Here is a 13,950-nt window from a genome sequence, read left to right as displayed (position 1 = left end):
ACACTTTGGTAAGCTTTTTCACATAAAATTGCTTTTGAATGAAAACCATGTTATCGAAACAAATGGCGAAAAAAGCTACAGCTAATAGGAATTTCATTGACAGTTAGTAATCGACATGCACATTATTTTTATGGGCAAACCCATAACAAGTCTGGGAGTCAAAAGCATAAATAAATGTTTATGATATTTGAAATGATTTAACAACGCCTAAAAGTGAATAAAGAATGCACACGAGCCACACCCCAGATACTCCAATCATCAGTTATGGTGAAAATTTATCAACTACTAGCTTTCAGTGGAACCGCAAGAGCCCAGGTTACAACAAAGTTGCATGATTTTGAATGTTACGAAACACGGAAACGAGTTCATTTCGTCCTTCCTCACTCAACCAACGAAAAGTGGAATAAATGTATTAGTTTATATTGTATCGTGATTACGTTTCCTTTTCGTGTACGGGTCTCGGCCCGTTCAGGCCCGTTCACATGATGTACCACAGCGATCAGACTATGACCTTCAGAGCGTGACCTGAAGAACGCGCTGTGCGTGTTATCGTATCAAATACTTATTAATCATTCAATGTGGCCGACATAAACCCCTTGTGCATGAACGGACACACTTCATTACATCGGGGCGGTTCGGTGTCACTCGATCGATTACAAAAATAACGAGAACCGAGAAATTAAATTGCTAATATTGCTTGGTATTTTGACACGTTATTGATCAATTTCAAAGCAAGCTGTTTAAATAAAAAGTCTCCTTTGCAAATTTCAATAGGCTCGTGTGCGCGATGACTGACATTCCTATAAAGAGGTTAGCAAATGAAATAATGTTTAAAGAGACGTTAAATAGACCTTACATTTATCAGTCCCAGAAACGATCGAGAAAGGCACAATTTCATTCAACCATTCGTGGAAACGAACTTTCGTATACAGCAATTATCACGTTTCAGATACACGTTCCACCAAGTAACTGTAAAAAACGCCATTAGCTGAAACCCGATTGTGTAAGTAATACAGTCAGATTCCGTGCATTTTTTTCGCAAAAAATACCAATAATGAAAGTTTCTTCATGTTCAGTTGTACTAGCACACACCAAACTTAAAATTGCTTGATGATATGTCAAACATTTACAAACACAAGGTGACGCGCAAGCCACATATATTGCCACATAGATAGATAGAAAGATAGATAGATAGATAGATAGATAGATAGATAGATAGATAGATAGATAGATAGATAGATAGATAGATAGATAGATAGATAAAGATAGATAGATATGTACTGTAGGTAGTTACATGCATGCATGCATGCATGCATGCATGCATACATACATACATACACACACACACACACACACACACCACACACACACCACACATACATACATACATACATACATACATACATACATACATACATACATACATACATACATACATACATACATACATACATACATACATACATACACGGGTTCTGTGGAAGAATGATTCTAATATTCAGATCATAACTACAGAGAGAAAGCCCTTACTACCATTCGTGCGATGTCGGAGCATGTAATGGCTGCCGAAAAGTCACGATTCTTTCAAACGAATGCATTAGTTTAAGTAGACACATCGTGTTGACAGGATCGTGTTTCCTTTGATCGAAACAACTCTTTATTTTCCGTGCATAAACAATGGACACCCTTGAATTAAGTTCAGGTGTGACCCACTTCACATCAGGTCACGTCTGTTTCCACTTAAGTTGTGTGTTTAATCTACTCATTGCTCGTGTGTACAACAAACAAAGCAATAATTGACAATAAACTTCAATTCGTCGACATCTTGCAAAAAGATGGTGCCAGCCGCTAGTCAATATGGCATATACAACTTTAATGGTATTTCTTGCGCATGAGTGACTCAGCTTGAAAATTAACAACATTTTCCAGTGAAATAAAACTACTCCTCCCCTGATTGAAACACTGGTATCATTATGTATGTTTTGTTTTCTTCGGTTTCATGCATCGTGACTAAAACAGAGGTCGAACATATGCATGGTCACCTATTCATTCAGTATCTTCCAACATGTCTAACAAAATAAGTAGTATTTAGCATCAAACAAAATTCATGAAAAATGGCCGACTTTGTCCCTTTAATGTTCGGGAAGTTACTTTCATTGTGGAAGTCCGCAAACATTAACATTAACTTGTACCTAAAGGAATCTTACGTAAATAGACTACCTTCTAATAATTAAGTCTTAAATTTGACACTGTACGGAAAATGGTTATAAAATTTCATGGGCCATCGGTTTGACAATTGCATTGGGTGAAATGTATTTCCTAGTTTAGCAAGAAAATAATTTCCGACACGCAGAATTCAATACAAAAAATGCAGTTTCAAATGTTATACTATTACATCGCGCCTCGTACAACGGAGTTTAGAAGTCAACAACGGAAACCCTGTATTTGCGAGCGTGGACGCATGGAGTAAGTGATATAGGCCGGTACTGTTGTGTCTAGGTCATTTTTTTTTTAATCAGAAACGTGCATCAGAAAAGACAACAGCTGTCATTCGCCATTGTTCGCTGACAAAACAGGTGTTGTATGCGTGAACGTCGATGATGACAGACTTCTTCACATTGGGGTCCTGAATGGTTTATTCATTGATATTGTTCGGGTGTTCAAAATGTTAAGCTAGTTGATTTCTTCAAAAACCTCCATTTCCCCCTAAATAATAGGACGCGGAAGGCTGTAACATACTGCGCGAATAGGCGCGTTAGGAACTGTCATGTGTAAGGATGAGTTCATCGGCAAGAAAATGATTGATATATCGTCATAGATCTTCATTCTACACAACAACGTCGGCTATGTATATATTTGTCTCAACCTGCGATGCGCAGTCGACAGGTGTGTCAACAGCAGATGTAACTTAGACTTGTCATGTACGTACACTTCAATTTGGGATACAATCAGTCTGCTTCATTCTCGTTCAACTTTAAATTATAAAACTGTATCCCCTTCCGACTGATATCTGTCTGCTTGTCTGCCTGTCAGCCTATCTGTCTGCCTGTCTGCCTGTCTGTCTGTCTGTCTGTCTGTCTGTCTGTCTGTCTGTCTCTCATTGAATTGTGTTCAAAAAATGTGTAAACAATATCCGTTACACTCACCTCGTTACCATTATACAATAAACCCTGCCACAATGTCTTATTTTAATTTTGCAAGCTAGCCACCCACGTTGAGTAAATGGCCTCGTACTCGTTTTTTTAGGCGCTGCGTCTACGATACATATCATCATGGTCTGCAAAACTCCAACCTTTACAGCTTTTTATTTAACTTTACTGATTTATCTCTACGGAAAGACACCCCACCTATTCATATCGTAAAATATTCTATGTACAAGCTGAGAGTTAATAGCGGCGACAAAGTGTATGTGGCTCTGTTTAGGGCTGTTTCACCGTGCAGTGAAGACACCACTTCAAGTTATTCTACGTTACCCCTTACACGATTCGAAGACTTCCGCCAAAGCACCGTCCCTCCATAGGGACGGTGGCCAAAGGAAGATAATCCATCGGAGGTATATCAGCGATTTACTTCACATGCACAGCCATCGACTGCGTAGACATCATAAATATGATGTCTATGAATTCATTATAACGGTAAGGGGCCGTTGATAATTAAAACAAGCGGACGGTAAACGAAACTGAGTGCGTTTGGCCTCAACCCCCCTCCCCTAAACGAAAGTTTGGAAGTGCGAAAATCCAACCAAGCCTCATTCTTTATCTGCATACCAACAATCGGTAATTACGTCGCTATGAAATCACATATACTGCCTCCCATAACCCCTTTAAAATCATCTCTGTTCAGCGCCAAATGACGCAATCAATAGAATGAAATGAAAGGTATGAAACAGTTTATCCAAAATGATTGTTACGTTATTTCACTCGTGCACTGATTCACATGTATGCCAAAGGAGTGTTGGTGTAGCGCCGGTGCCGTACTGGCCTGACCTAGTACATGCACGCCAAACAATATAGCGCAATATTTTGTGATACAAAAAACGTGTCGCGAGATGTTGCGATATGAAAACTTGTAGTGCGATTTTTGCGCACGGTAATCGAAATAAAGCCCAACCCCCTCCCCCTAAACACAGAAGTTGCGTTTACCGTGCGCGTGTTTTACAAAAAATGTAATTATCCACGGTCCCTAATAGCGGCGGTGTGACGCTGTTCAAACGAACAGAATTGCAGATTAGGCAACTGACGATGAGTTATACTGGTCGCGAACTGACTTATTAATAGAATGGCGATCATATTCTTTTTCTCTGCCTAATATAAAACGAGGAACGACCTGCTTACATTTTACTGTCCCGGGCAGAATTTAAATGACTATTGGTCTCATAAAACGCGATCGTTTTCTTTTTGGTCGTGTGTTCCATATATCACCGCCCAAGCATACATTTATAAACGCAGCAGTTTAGAAATTTGTTGAAATTTTTTTAAAATGCTGTGGTTCATTCTCCATGTTACGTACCTTAACCAATTCAGCCTTGGTAGTGTTTTTGGCTTTCCTGTCTTGTTTCTGCCAGGTGTGTATGTCTGTCCATCTGCCTGTCTGCAACACACACACACACACACACACACACACACACACTCTGTCTCTCTCTCTCTCTCTCTCTCTCTCTCTCTCTCTCTCTCTCTCCTTTCAAATTCTCAAAAGCTAACTTCTCCTAAAAACACAGTCATGGCTATTTATACAACAGAAAAAGTGAGCTACGCTAGAGTTTACTGGTATATGGCTCAAGGCCCGCACAATCTCACCCTGGTACGCGACGCGTTTACTTTTTACTGAGTACGCGTGTGATGTTATCAAAGTCGGTGATTACTTTAACAAAAGCGGTGACATCGACTACGCAATTCATTTAGAAATGAAACATGTATAATAAGTGTATATAAATAGATAAAGTGTGTGTATATATGTTACAACACGATTTGAACTCATTTGGGATAATTGGATTTCATATTTTTCAAATTCCTCAAAAGCGTACCGTATAGCTGAATGTTGCAATATTGCAAATTACTCATAAAAAGAAGGGTTCATTGTAAAAAGAAAAGCAAATGAATATATTTGTGGATTAAATCGGCATAACTTCATTATCCAATTATCCCAAATTAGTTCCGATATATATATATATATATATATATATATATATATATATATATATATATATGCACGTATATAAATTTACTTACTCTGTTTAGGTCATATCATTTAAATATCTATCTACATTACATTTACATTCACGGCATGGCGTCAGAAATCGATCAATAACATAAATTCAACCTTAAAACTGTTTCCCGGAACTGGTACCAGGACAAGTTTTAATAATCTATTACATTGGAAGAGAATTTCAAAGGGACTTATTTTTTTATCGTTGTATGGTAATTTCATGTTCTGCCAAATTTAGCATACGCTTTTATTGCCGTTGCAATAGTTGTCGGCGGCATTTTATGAGGGTGACATATTATTTACTATATGTCATCGGATTAAAGCTCGTTTCACCTAGATAATCCAAAAAACATCACTTTGTGTTGGAAAACAAAGTGAAAAAAGAGTTAACAATGTACCTGTCTGTCGTCTGATTTGCATAAACTCTTACATCCTTGCCCCCCTTTGGTACCAATGGAATCTCCTGCACCTCCAGGCCATAAATGTGCTTGTTCGCGCTGGCTCACAGGCTTACGTTTGAAGCAATAACTGCTGTTGAACTCGCCGCACGATGAAACTGCTTGGTGTTTTTACAGTGTCGCTTTTAGCAAGCGTTGTTCGGGGGGCTGTCATCAAACAGGTAAGTTTTAGCAACTGCTTATACTCGATTTTTTAAAAAAATTCAGTAATGTTACAACACCGTTTATAATCTGGAATCGTCAACTAATTACACTGAGAAGAGAGAGAGAGAGAGATGAGAGAGAGAGAGAGAGAGAGAGAGAGAAGAGCAGAGGAGAGAGAGAGAGAAGAGAGAGAGGAGAGGAGAGAGAGAAACTATAGACTGTGTCAGGTCGACAAATATTATTTTTGCCTTGTGTTGACCGTTTGTGATCAGGTAAGTTGCCTTAATACAGACACCTAATATTCGCATTTAATATATTCGCAGAGTATAGATACAAAATTCTCACATTTTGTTGTCAAGTTCATTTGTTGTAGGCAGAGGCAATCATTTAAAATTTAATTCTGTGTATGCACGATAATTTTACTATGTATTGACATTGGCTGACTCGTGAGAACAAATTGAACGATGCCGTGTATTGTATCCAGTATAATAGCGTCTGCGACTGGTATCTGACATAAATATAACAAAATGTGGAAAGAAGTTCTAGGCTGAATTATTATTCTTACAACAGGAAACTTCAGGCGCTAGAGTGTATGCACGACGCGCCCTTGGTGTGCAGGAGAGTTCTGTCTGTGAACAGTTCTTCGGCGCCGACTATCCGTACATCTGCAACAACAACGCGATGTGCCTGTACTGCCCCGGCAAGACTGTCGGGGACGGTACCTGCCAGGTCTGCAACGGGAATAACGAATGCTCCACCGGGGAAGATGAAGAGGGTTGCACAGGTAATTACTTTATCAAAGAAAAGCTACTGGGGGACGGTGTATTCCATGATCCCTCTTACTCTGACGGTATTTCTAGTCTGTCGGCTTTTTTTGGCTTAATTTGAAGCTCCTAAAATAAAAAATGATTTTCACCGACACCGTGACAGGTAGGCGAGAAAATAAATTTTCCCCGGCGAGCTATATATATATGATGCATATAATTGTTGAATTTACAGTCTCGTATTGATATTCTTGATAGTTTCTCTGGTACTCAATGTCGTACCACCTCTCCTATTTCGTAATTGTTAATTTGAAGAGAGAATGAAATGCAATTTCCTCAAGCAAAGCTTGAACAAAAGTGTAAGTTAAGCATTTCACTTTGTTGGCGCATACAACAGACCTTAAATAGTGTTGTATGCTGATGGCGATCTGACCAAAGAAACCCGCTGGATTTTGCTGGTATATGTACGTGTTAGGAGCTCATTACCAAAACTTCTAACCACGGAGAATACGGTTTATGCAATGTGACGTTTTTTTTCTCACATTTTAGAGAAACATGTGAGGTTTGCTATTTATCAAATGTTTTGAGCGAGTCGTTAGCTTGTTGATAAAAGGTCATTTACAAATATCGGGGATTTTCTGAACTCGCTGTATAATAGCGTTGGTGTTTATCGTCAAGGGCATCAAGAGCAATAGCGAATCGTACGGTGTGCGAACCTCGAACACAGTGTCAACGCTAGTATTTCGCTAAAATAGCCGTATAATGCTCTATATTGAGATGTTCTATTTGCTATGAATAGTCGAAGATAACGTATAAGTATTTCGTCGGCGCATATACTGGGTTGCTGACGTGCTGACTTGATACAGACTTGATACTGAAATTCATAAGATTTGGACCTCTTCGTTCATATTGTATGTATGTATGTATGTATGTATGTATGTATGTATGTATGTATGTATGTATGTATGTATGTATGTATGTATGTATGTATGTATGTATGTATGTATGTATGTATGTATGTATGTATGTATGTATGTGTGTGTGTATGTGTGTGTATGTATGTGTGTGTGTATGTATGTATGTATGTATGTATGTATGTATGTATGTATGTATGTATGTATGTATGTATGTATGTATGTATGTATGTATGTATGTATGTATGTATGTATGTATGTATGTATGTATGTATGTATGTATGTATGTATGTATGTATGTATGTATGTATGTATGTATGTATGTATGTGTGTGTGTATGTGTGAGTGTATGTATGTATGTATGTATGTATGTATGTATGTATGTATGTATGTATGTATGTATGTATGTATGTATGTATGTGTGTGTGTGTGTGTGTGTGTGTATGTATGTATGTATGTATGTATGTATGTATGTATGTATGTATGTATGTATGTATGTATGTATGTATGTATGTATGTATGTATGTATGTGTGTGTGTATGTGTGTGTGTATGTGTGTATGTATGTATGTATGTATGTATGTATGTATGTATGTATGTATGTATGTATGTATGTATGTATGTATGTATGTATGTATGTATGTATGTATGTATGTATGTATGTATGTATGTATGTATGTATGTATGTATGTATGTGAGGTGGGTGGGTGGGTGGATTGGTGGATATATGGATGGATGGATGTTTGTGTGTGTGTATGTATGTATAATTGAAGTATACAACTGACGTCACATAATTTAAATACTCACCTCGACTTCATTGTCATTTACTGTATGAGAGACACATCTCAATACGGTATATTAATCCGTAACATTTAATATCTATTACCTCGGACAAAAATGTTAAACGGTCTCATTTTGAAAATTGTATTGTAATTTCATTTTACACCAAATTAAGCACACGCTTTATTGTCGTGGTAATAGTTGTTGGCGACATTTTATGAGAACGGCATATCATTCATGATATGTCATGGGATAAATGTTTCACCTAGATTGTACAAAAATATATATCTTTTTATTGGAAAATAAATACGAAAAAAAGGTTTGATAATGTACAAATTTGTTTCAACTGAACTCTGCCGAGAACTCAGTCTTAGGTACAAGATGTCATCATTTGAACGCTTCTTCTAAGTTTGGGAATAGTTTACCCGTGAATTTGGAATGTAAGTCTACAAAACACATTGTTTGTCGAGAACATCTCTTGATTCTAACATTGAGTATCGCTTATTACTTGTGAATTCTTTCATTAGTTTTGCTTACGGTGACTGAGCTGTGGCAAGTGCGATTGGCAAAAAACTAACGTATTCTTGAAATTTATCATTGTCATGAAACATGAACTAGTCAGTGAATGAATGAATCGATGGGTGAATGTATGAATGAATGAATGAATGAATGAATGAATGAATGAATGAATGAATGAATGAATGAATGAATGAATGAATGAATGAATGAATGAATGAATGAATGAATGAATGAATGAATGAATGAATGAATGAATGAATGAATGAATGAATGAATGAATGAATGAATGAATGAATTAATGAATGAATGAATGAACGAATGAACGAATGAACGAATGAATGAATGAATGAATGAATGAATGAATGAATGAATGAATGAATGAATGAATGAATGAATGAATGAATGAATGAATGAATGAATGAATGAATGGATGGATGAATGAATGAATGAATGAATGAAAAAGTCAATGAATGAATGGATGGATAGATTGATGATATGTCAACTATAATGGATGGATGGATGGATGGGCGACAGTACGAATCCATGAATCAATGAATGAATAAATGAATCAGTAATAGATAAGTGAATAAATGAATAAAGATGAGTTTTGGAATGAATGAAATTATTAATGAGTAAATGGTGGTTTGAGAGAATGAGTGAATGAATAGTGAATAAATGAAAAGATGGGTGAATGGATCGATAGGTTGATGGATGGAGTGAATGATGAATGGGTTAGCTGAGTAAATGAATAATGAATGAATGGATTAGTGGAAGAAAGCTTTAAGAAATCACCGATGAATGAATGAATGAATGAATGAATGAATGAATGAATGAATGAATGAATGAATGAATGAATGAATGAATGAATGAATGAATGAATGAATGAATGAATGTTATGTTGCATTCCTTTCAGTAGGAACTTTGCTACTACATCTGAGACATTCGTCTACTTCAACGTGAGAAATAATGAAAAAAAATATACGTGTACGTGTGAGTTATGATTGTGTACATGAAATGAAAATGCATTTTTGAGATTGACAAAACCGTAATTGAAACCAACAAATAACTACAAGCATGGCAACGTGTAGAAACATCGTCAAACAGATATGACCTGTGCTTACCGTACTCTTATCTTCCTACAGTTCATACAGAACCATATCTGAATTCTCTGTGTTCAAATTACGACCCCGACTTCCCGTTCAGCTGTGCAACCGTCGGATCGTCCGGTGTCACCAAGTGTCTGCAGGAGAGTCAGATCTGTGACGGCTTGTGGCACTGTGAAGACGGCAGTGATGAAAATAGCTGCGGTAAGATTTCGCATCAAGCTAATCTAGGCTAGGGACTAGACATAAATTACAGGGGGCGGTTTTTTTTTCGAAACCGCTGCTTCAAAAAATAGTGACCCTTCAAAAGTTCTTGTACAAAAATTAGTGACCCTCCCCTTATCCTTGCATGAAAATAAATGACCCTCCTGTTATCCCCTCACAAACTTGCTATACTTTTGAAGTTCCCCTCCCAAAAGGAAGGCAAAATATGGCTGATATAATGCTTTTGTCCAAAAAATATCAAATCATATGTATGTGATAATTCGCGTAAATGTACTTTGCTTGCAGTGGTAAAAATACATGCGTTTACAAAAAATGTAATTTTTAGATTTCATCGATGTTTATTCGCTATACATGGTAATCTATGAGAAAACTATGAACGTGTATTTTTCAATGTCAAACTAGCAATTATATCTGTTAATCTATAGACGTTTAATAACTGATATGAATGCACTTGATTAGCATGGGTCGTTTACAAGTGACATGTTAAGAAGATTTTTTTCAGTTAAAATACTCATATGACGATCATAATTTTTGATATTGTATTTTGCGGACCATGTTGTACGGCGTACGGGCTCTTGCACGCTGGGGCCCTTTCCGCGTAAAACGTCGTTATGCTAAACCTTTATCAGGGCCTTATTTAGAGACTGTAACCGTTTAATACAATCTAAGAGTGGACAAATATACACGGTCAATATTTGACATCAACAGGTGGGGACACGTGGAGTTGAACAATTCAGAGAGCAGCTTGCACGGTCATATTGTTCTGGGACGGCGGCAAACTATTCTGACATGGCGATAGACCAGTGAGGAGCTCTTGTCGAGCTGAGAGGTCCTGGGCCCTGCAGTTCTGTAAAACAATGTGGGACACATGGGCGAGCTTTTAATTTTACAAGCAACCCCTGCCATGCCTAGACGTCATTTCAAGTATATAAGCCATTTCAAGTATATCTCGCTCTTTCGTTAGCTTGGTTTACCCATAGTTACTGAAGTGTAATCGTGGTTTGCTTTATTAATGCAAAGTATTCATAGCTGTTCTTTTGCGAAACATATATATATAACCACGAAATTTCGTCAATTCTTTTTTGTTTGGTACAGACTACAGCAAGCAGTACGGCACAGCCAATGGCCAGTGTCCAGTCCCTTCTCAAAGTAAACTCGGCGAGAACGCCGCCTCTTTCGACTCACAGATGCTGGCTGCTCACAATTACTTCAGATGTCTTCATGGCTCTCCTTCGATGACGACAAGTGCAACTATGAAAACTCAAGCGACAACTGCTGTTGAAAACAGCGCCGCCACCAGCGGACTCCAACACACCTTCACAGGAGAGAATTTGGCCCTGATGTCAATGCCCATAGCTGACGCACAGGTACTGCACAGAGACGGGTGCCTGTTTGATTGGTCATATGATCTACGCGTACTGAATTTAGAAATTGTACCTTTAATTCATGTTTTCAAGATTTCTTTTTCCTGGCAACGTTTCAAATTCTACGCCAAAGAACTATTCCGTGGTCGACATCACTAACTGACAGATCCAAGTTGTGTTTCTTTCTAAAACCACGATAAGTGTGTAGCTTGATAAACTATATTCACCTTTAATCATCAAAAAAGAACAATAGGAGTTTATTGGTTTCAAAAGCGTTTTTTTTTTAATTTATAAAATAAAGTCACTGTCCACGGGGTGCCAGACTTGGCGTGATGCCACCAAAACGCTGCAAGTCTGTATCTAAGTGAATTATGACCAAGTTTTTCGATGACTACGTCTGTCACATTGTAAAACGTTTGTGACTAATTCATCCAAATATTTGACAGTTGTTTATTTTACAGGTCAAACCATAGAAAAATGCTAAATTATTTGTTTCCACAGAGAAACGCACAATTGTATGACTGGTACTCAGCGTCAGCGTCAAATTGTTTTTCAGGGTTCGGCCTGACCAAGATGTGGTATGATGAGATCGTCGACTACAATTTCAAAAACTACACACAGAGCACTGGAACTGTCGGTGAGTTCCTGTTACCTCCAATAAACTAACGCACCAAATAGTGTATCTGTTCAGATTAACGTCTGAATATATTCAATTGTTCAATTATTTTTAGAAAAAAATCTTGCAACTTCCAGAATTCTCCATGCACCCATGCATGACCGTAGACTAGTCTATCAATCCTCAAAGAGTGCCATCAACAGAAACAAATAGTTGACCGACAGGCGACATCATCACATAAAAAATCCAACACTTACATTCCTGCTACAACACATTTGACAAAACTTATTAAGTTATCGTCGCGGCTTGTTACATGTGACACCAAAACAAGTATACATACAAATCAACCGATAAAACGAAAAACTTTAAAAACTTTAATTTCTTCAATTCGTCATCAGGTCATTTTACCCAGGTGGTGTGGGCTGACAGTGTAAACCTTGGTTGTGCCCATACTGTTGACATCGACAGTGACACACAGATTGCGTGCGAGTACGATCCCCCCGGAAACATCAACACCAATGAAGCTCACCTGGAGAACGTGAAAGATTCAATCTAGATTTCTTGTCATCCACAGCTCAATATTCTGTATTCGTAGAGTTTAATCAGTCGTTTGAACTTTTCCACCATAGATATATCCTTCAACGCAGCTATTGCAGTATATATCTGTATTGATTAAAACAACGATTTCATGAGGCGAGGCAAAACCGAAATACAGCTGTTCAAATTTGCTGTTATTAAACCATCAAATTGCTAGAATGTCTTTGTGATATTTCAGCTCTAGATTCTAAACCTTGTCTTGTTGTTGTAAAAAACAACAAAGCATTTGCATGTTTCTTGATTCTATTAATGAATAAATATATGCTTTAGTCTAGCAAAGCAATCCCATGTCTTGTTTTTTATTAAAAAGAACATTAGTCAATGCTACTCATGTTCTTGATAGCCAGTCCGGTAAACTATTCACAAAGATGACGTCATTCTCAATATTTGTTGCATCTTTGTTCGGAAACTTTGGCGACATTCACGATGGAAAACCTATCTTTTAGTAAATGTAGTTAAGACACCTTCAATGGCAAAACAATGTCATGTCGTGTTCTTTCTTATTAAGCACAAGTGCAAATACCCAAGCACAACGTCTGCACTCTCGGCCGCGGAACGGAGCTCTGTTATTATTGCATGTGTTATAAGTAGAAGCAAAAACAAAGTATGTCAAGTATGATTAATTTAAATATGTGATGTTTGACGGAATACAAGTTCTTTCCTTGGCAACAAGGTTTGATGTGCAATGATATTTTGGTTTATCATCGCCGCCGGGTACAATTGCTACGCCGAGGTTCTGACTTGGCACAGGCTTGTTTACATACTTAAGTGTCAAGGTTGTTGTTTTGAGGAACAGGTCTTGCTCGAGCCTATCGCTGCAATCACGGCGGGAAAGAACAGAGCAAAATAATTGCCGCTCATTCAAAATTTACCGTACGGTGTGTATGGCGAATTCTTTGCAAACAGGCAGAAATATAAGCAACAAAGAAACACAGTTGTTTTAGTTTTATTTCGACAAGGAACTGAAGCCTTTCTGATTGGCATGATCGTGAGAAACTCCCCCCCCCCCAAAAAAAAAAACAAAACAACAAAACAAAAAAAAAAACAAAAAAAAACCAAAACAAAAAAAACCGGGAAAACGCTGTGGTCGACATACATATAAACTTTCGGGAAGGTGTTCCTATCTCTTTGATTAAAATATAACTTCAGCTTTCTAAAGGCTATAGTCTTTGCTTTGAAATTTTCGGTGGCGAAAGGTGGTTCTCTCGTCAAGTTGTAGAATATACAGAGTTCATAGATATGGCTTAAATCAGTCTAGTTAC

The 13,950-nt window shown here is 37.6% G+C and overlaps 1 protein-coding gene and 1 long non-coding RNA gene across 2 annotated transcripts; both read left to right on the top strand.

The window, feature by feature from the left end:
• Positions 1-5,720: 5,720 nt before the first annotated feature.
• Positions 5,721-11,948, top strand: LOC139125976 (vitellogenin receptor Yl-like). The gene is made up of 5 exons (XM_070692050.1): positions 5,721-5,824; positions 6,378-6,591; positions 9,926-10,090; positions 11,207-11,478; positions 11,937-11,948. Exons 1-5 carry the CDS (start codon positions 5,756-5,758, stop codon positions 11,946-11,948), a joined length of 732 nt encoding a protein of 243 aa, XP_070548151.1. The 5' UTR covers positions 5,721-5,755.
• Positions 11,949-12,024: 76 nt separating this feature from the next.
• Positions 12,025-12,971, top strand: LOC139126038 (uncharacterized). Its single transcript, XR_011550440.1, has 2 exons — positions 12,025-12,112; positions 12,490-12,971. It is a non-coding gene; the product is annotated as an uncharacterized lncRNA (long non-coding RNA).
• Positions 12,972-13,950: the final 979 nt, after the last annotated feature.

Source organism: Ptychodera flava (assembly GCF_041260155.1).
Source record: "Ptychodera flava strain L36383 chromosome 3 unlocalized genomic scaffold, AS_Pfla_20210202 Scaffold_26__1_contigs__length_13983176_pilon, whole genome shotgun sequence".
Taxonomy (NCBI): Eukaryota; Metazoa; Hemichordata; class Enteropneusta; family Ptychoderidae; genus Ptychodera; species Ptychodera flava.
Note: the sequence above shows the minus strand (reverse complement) of the source record. Positions and strands in the feature narration are given on the sequence as shown.

Excerpts from the sequence above, each read along its gene's own strand:
- LOC139125976 (XM_070692050.1), top strand. The coding sequence starts at position 5,756 with ATGAAACTGCTTGGTGTTTTTACAGTGTCGCTTTTAGCAAGCGTTGTT. Across the intron at positions 5,825-6,377 it reads GGGGGGCTGTCATCAAACAG|GAAACTTCAGGCGCTAGAGT; the intron begins GTAAGTTTTAGC and ends TTCTTACAACAG. Across the intron at positions 10,091-11,206 it reads CAGTGATGAAAATAGCTGCG|ACTACAGCAAGCAGTACGGC; the intron begins GTAAGATTTCGC and ends TGTTTGGTACAG.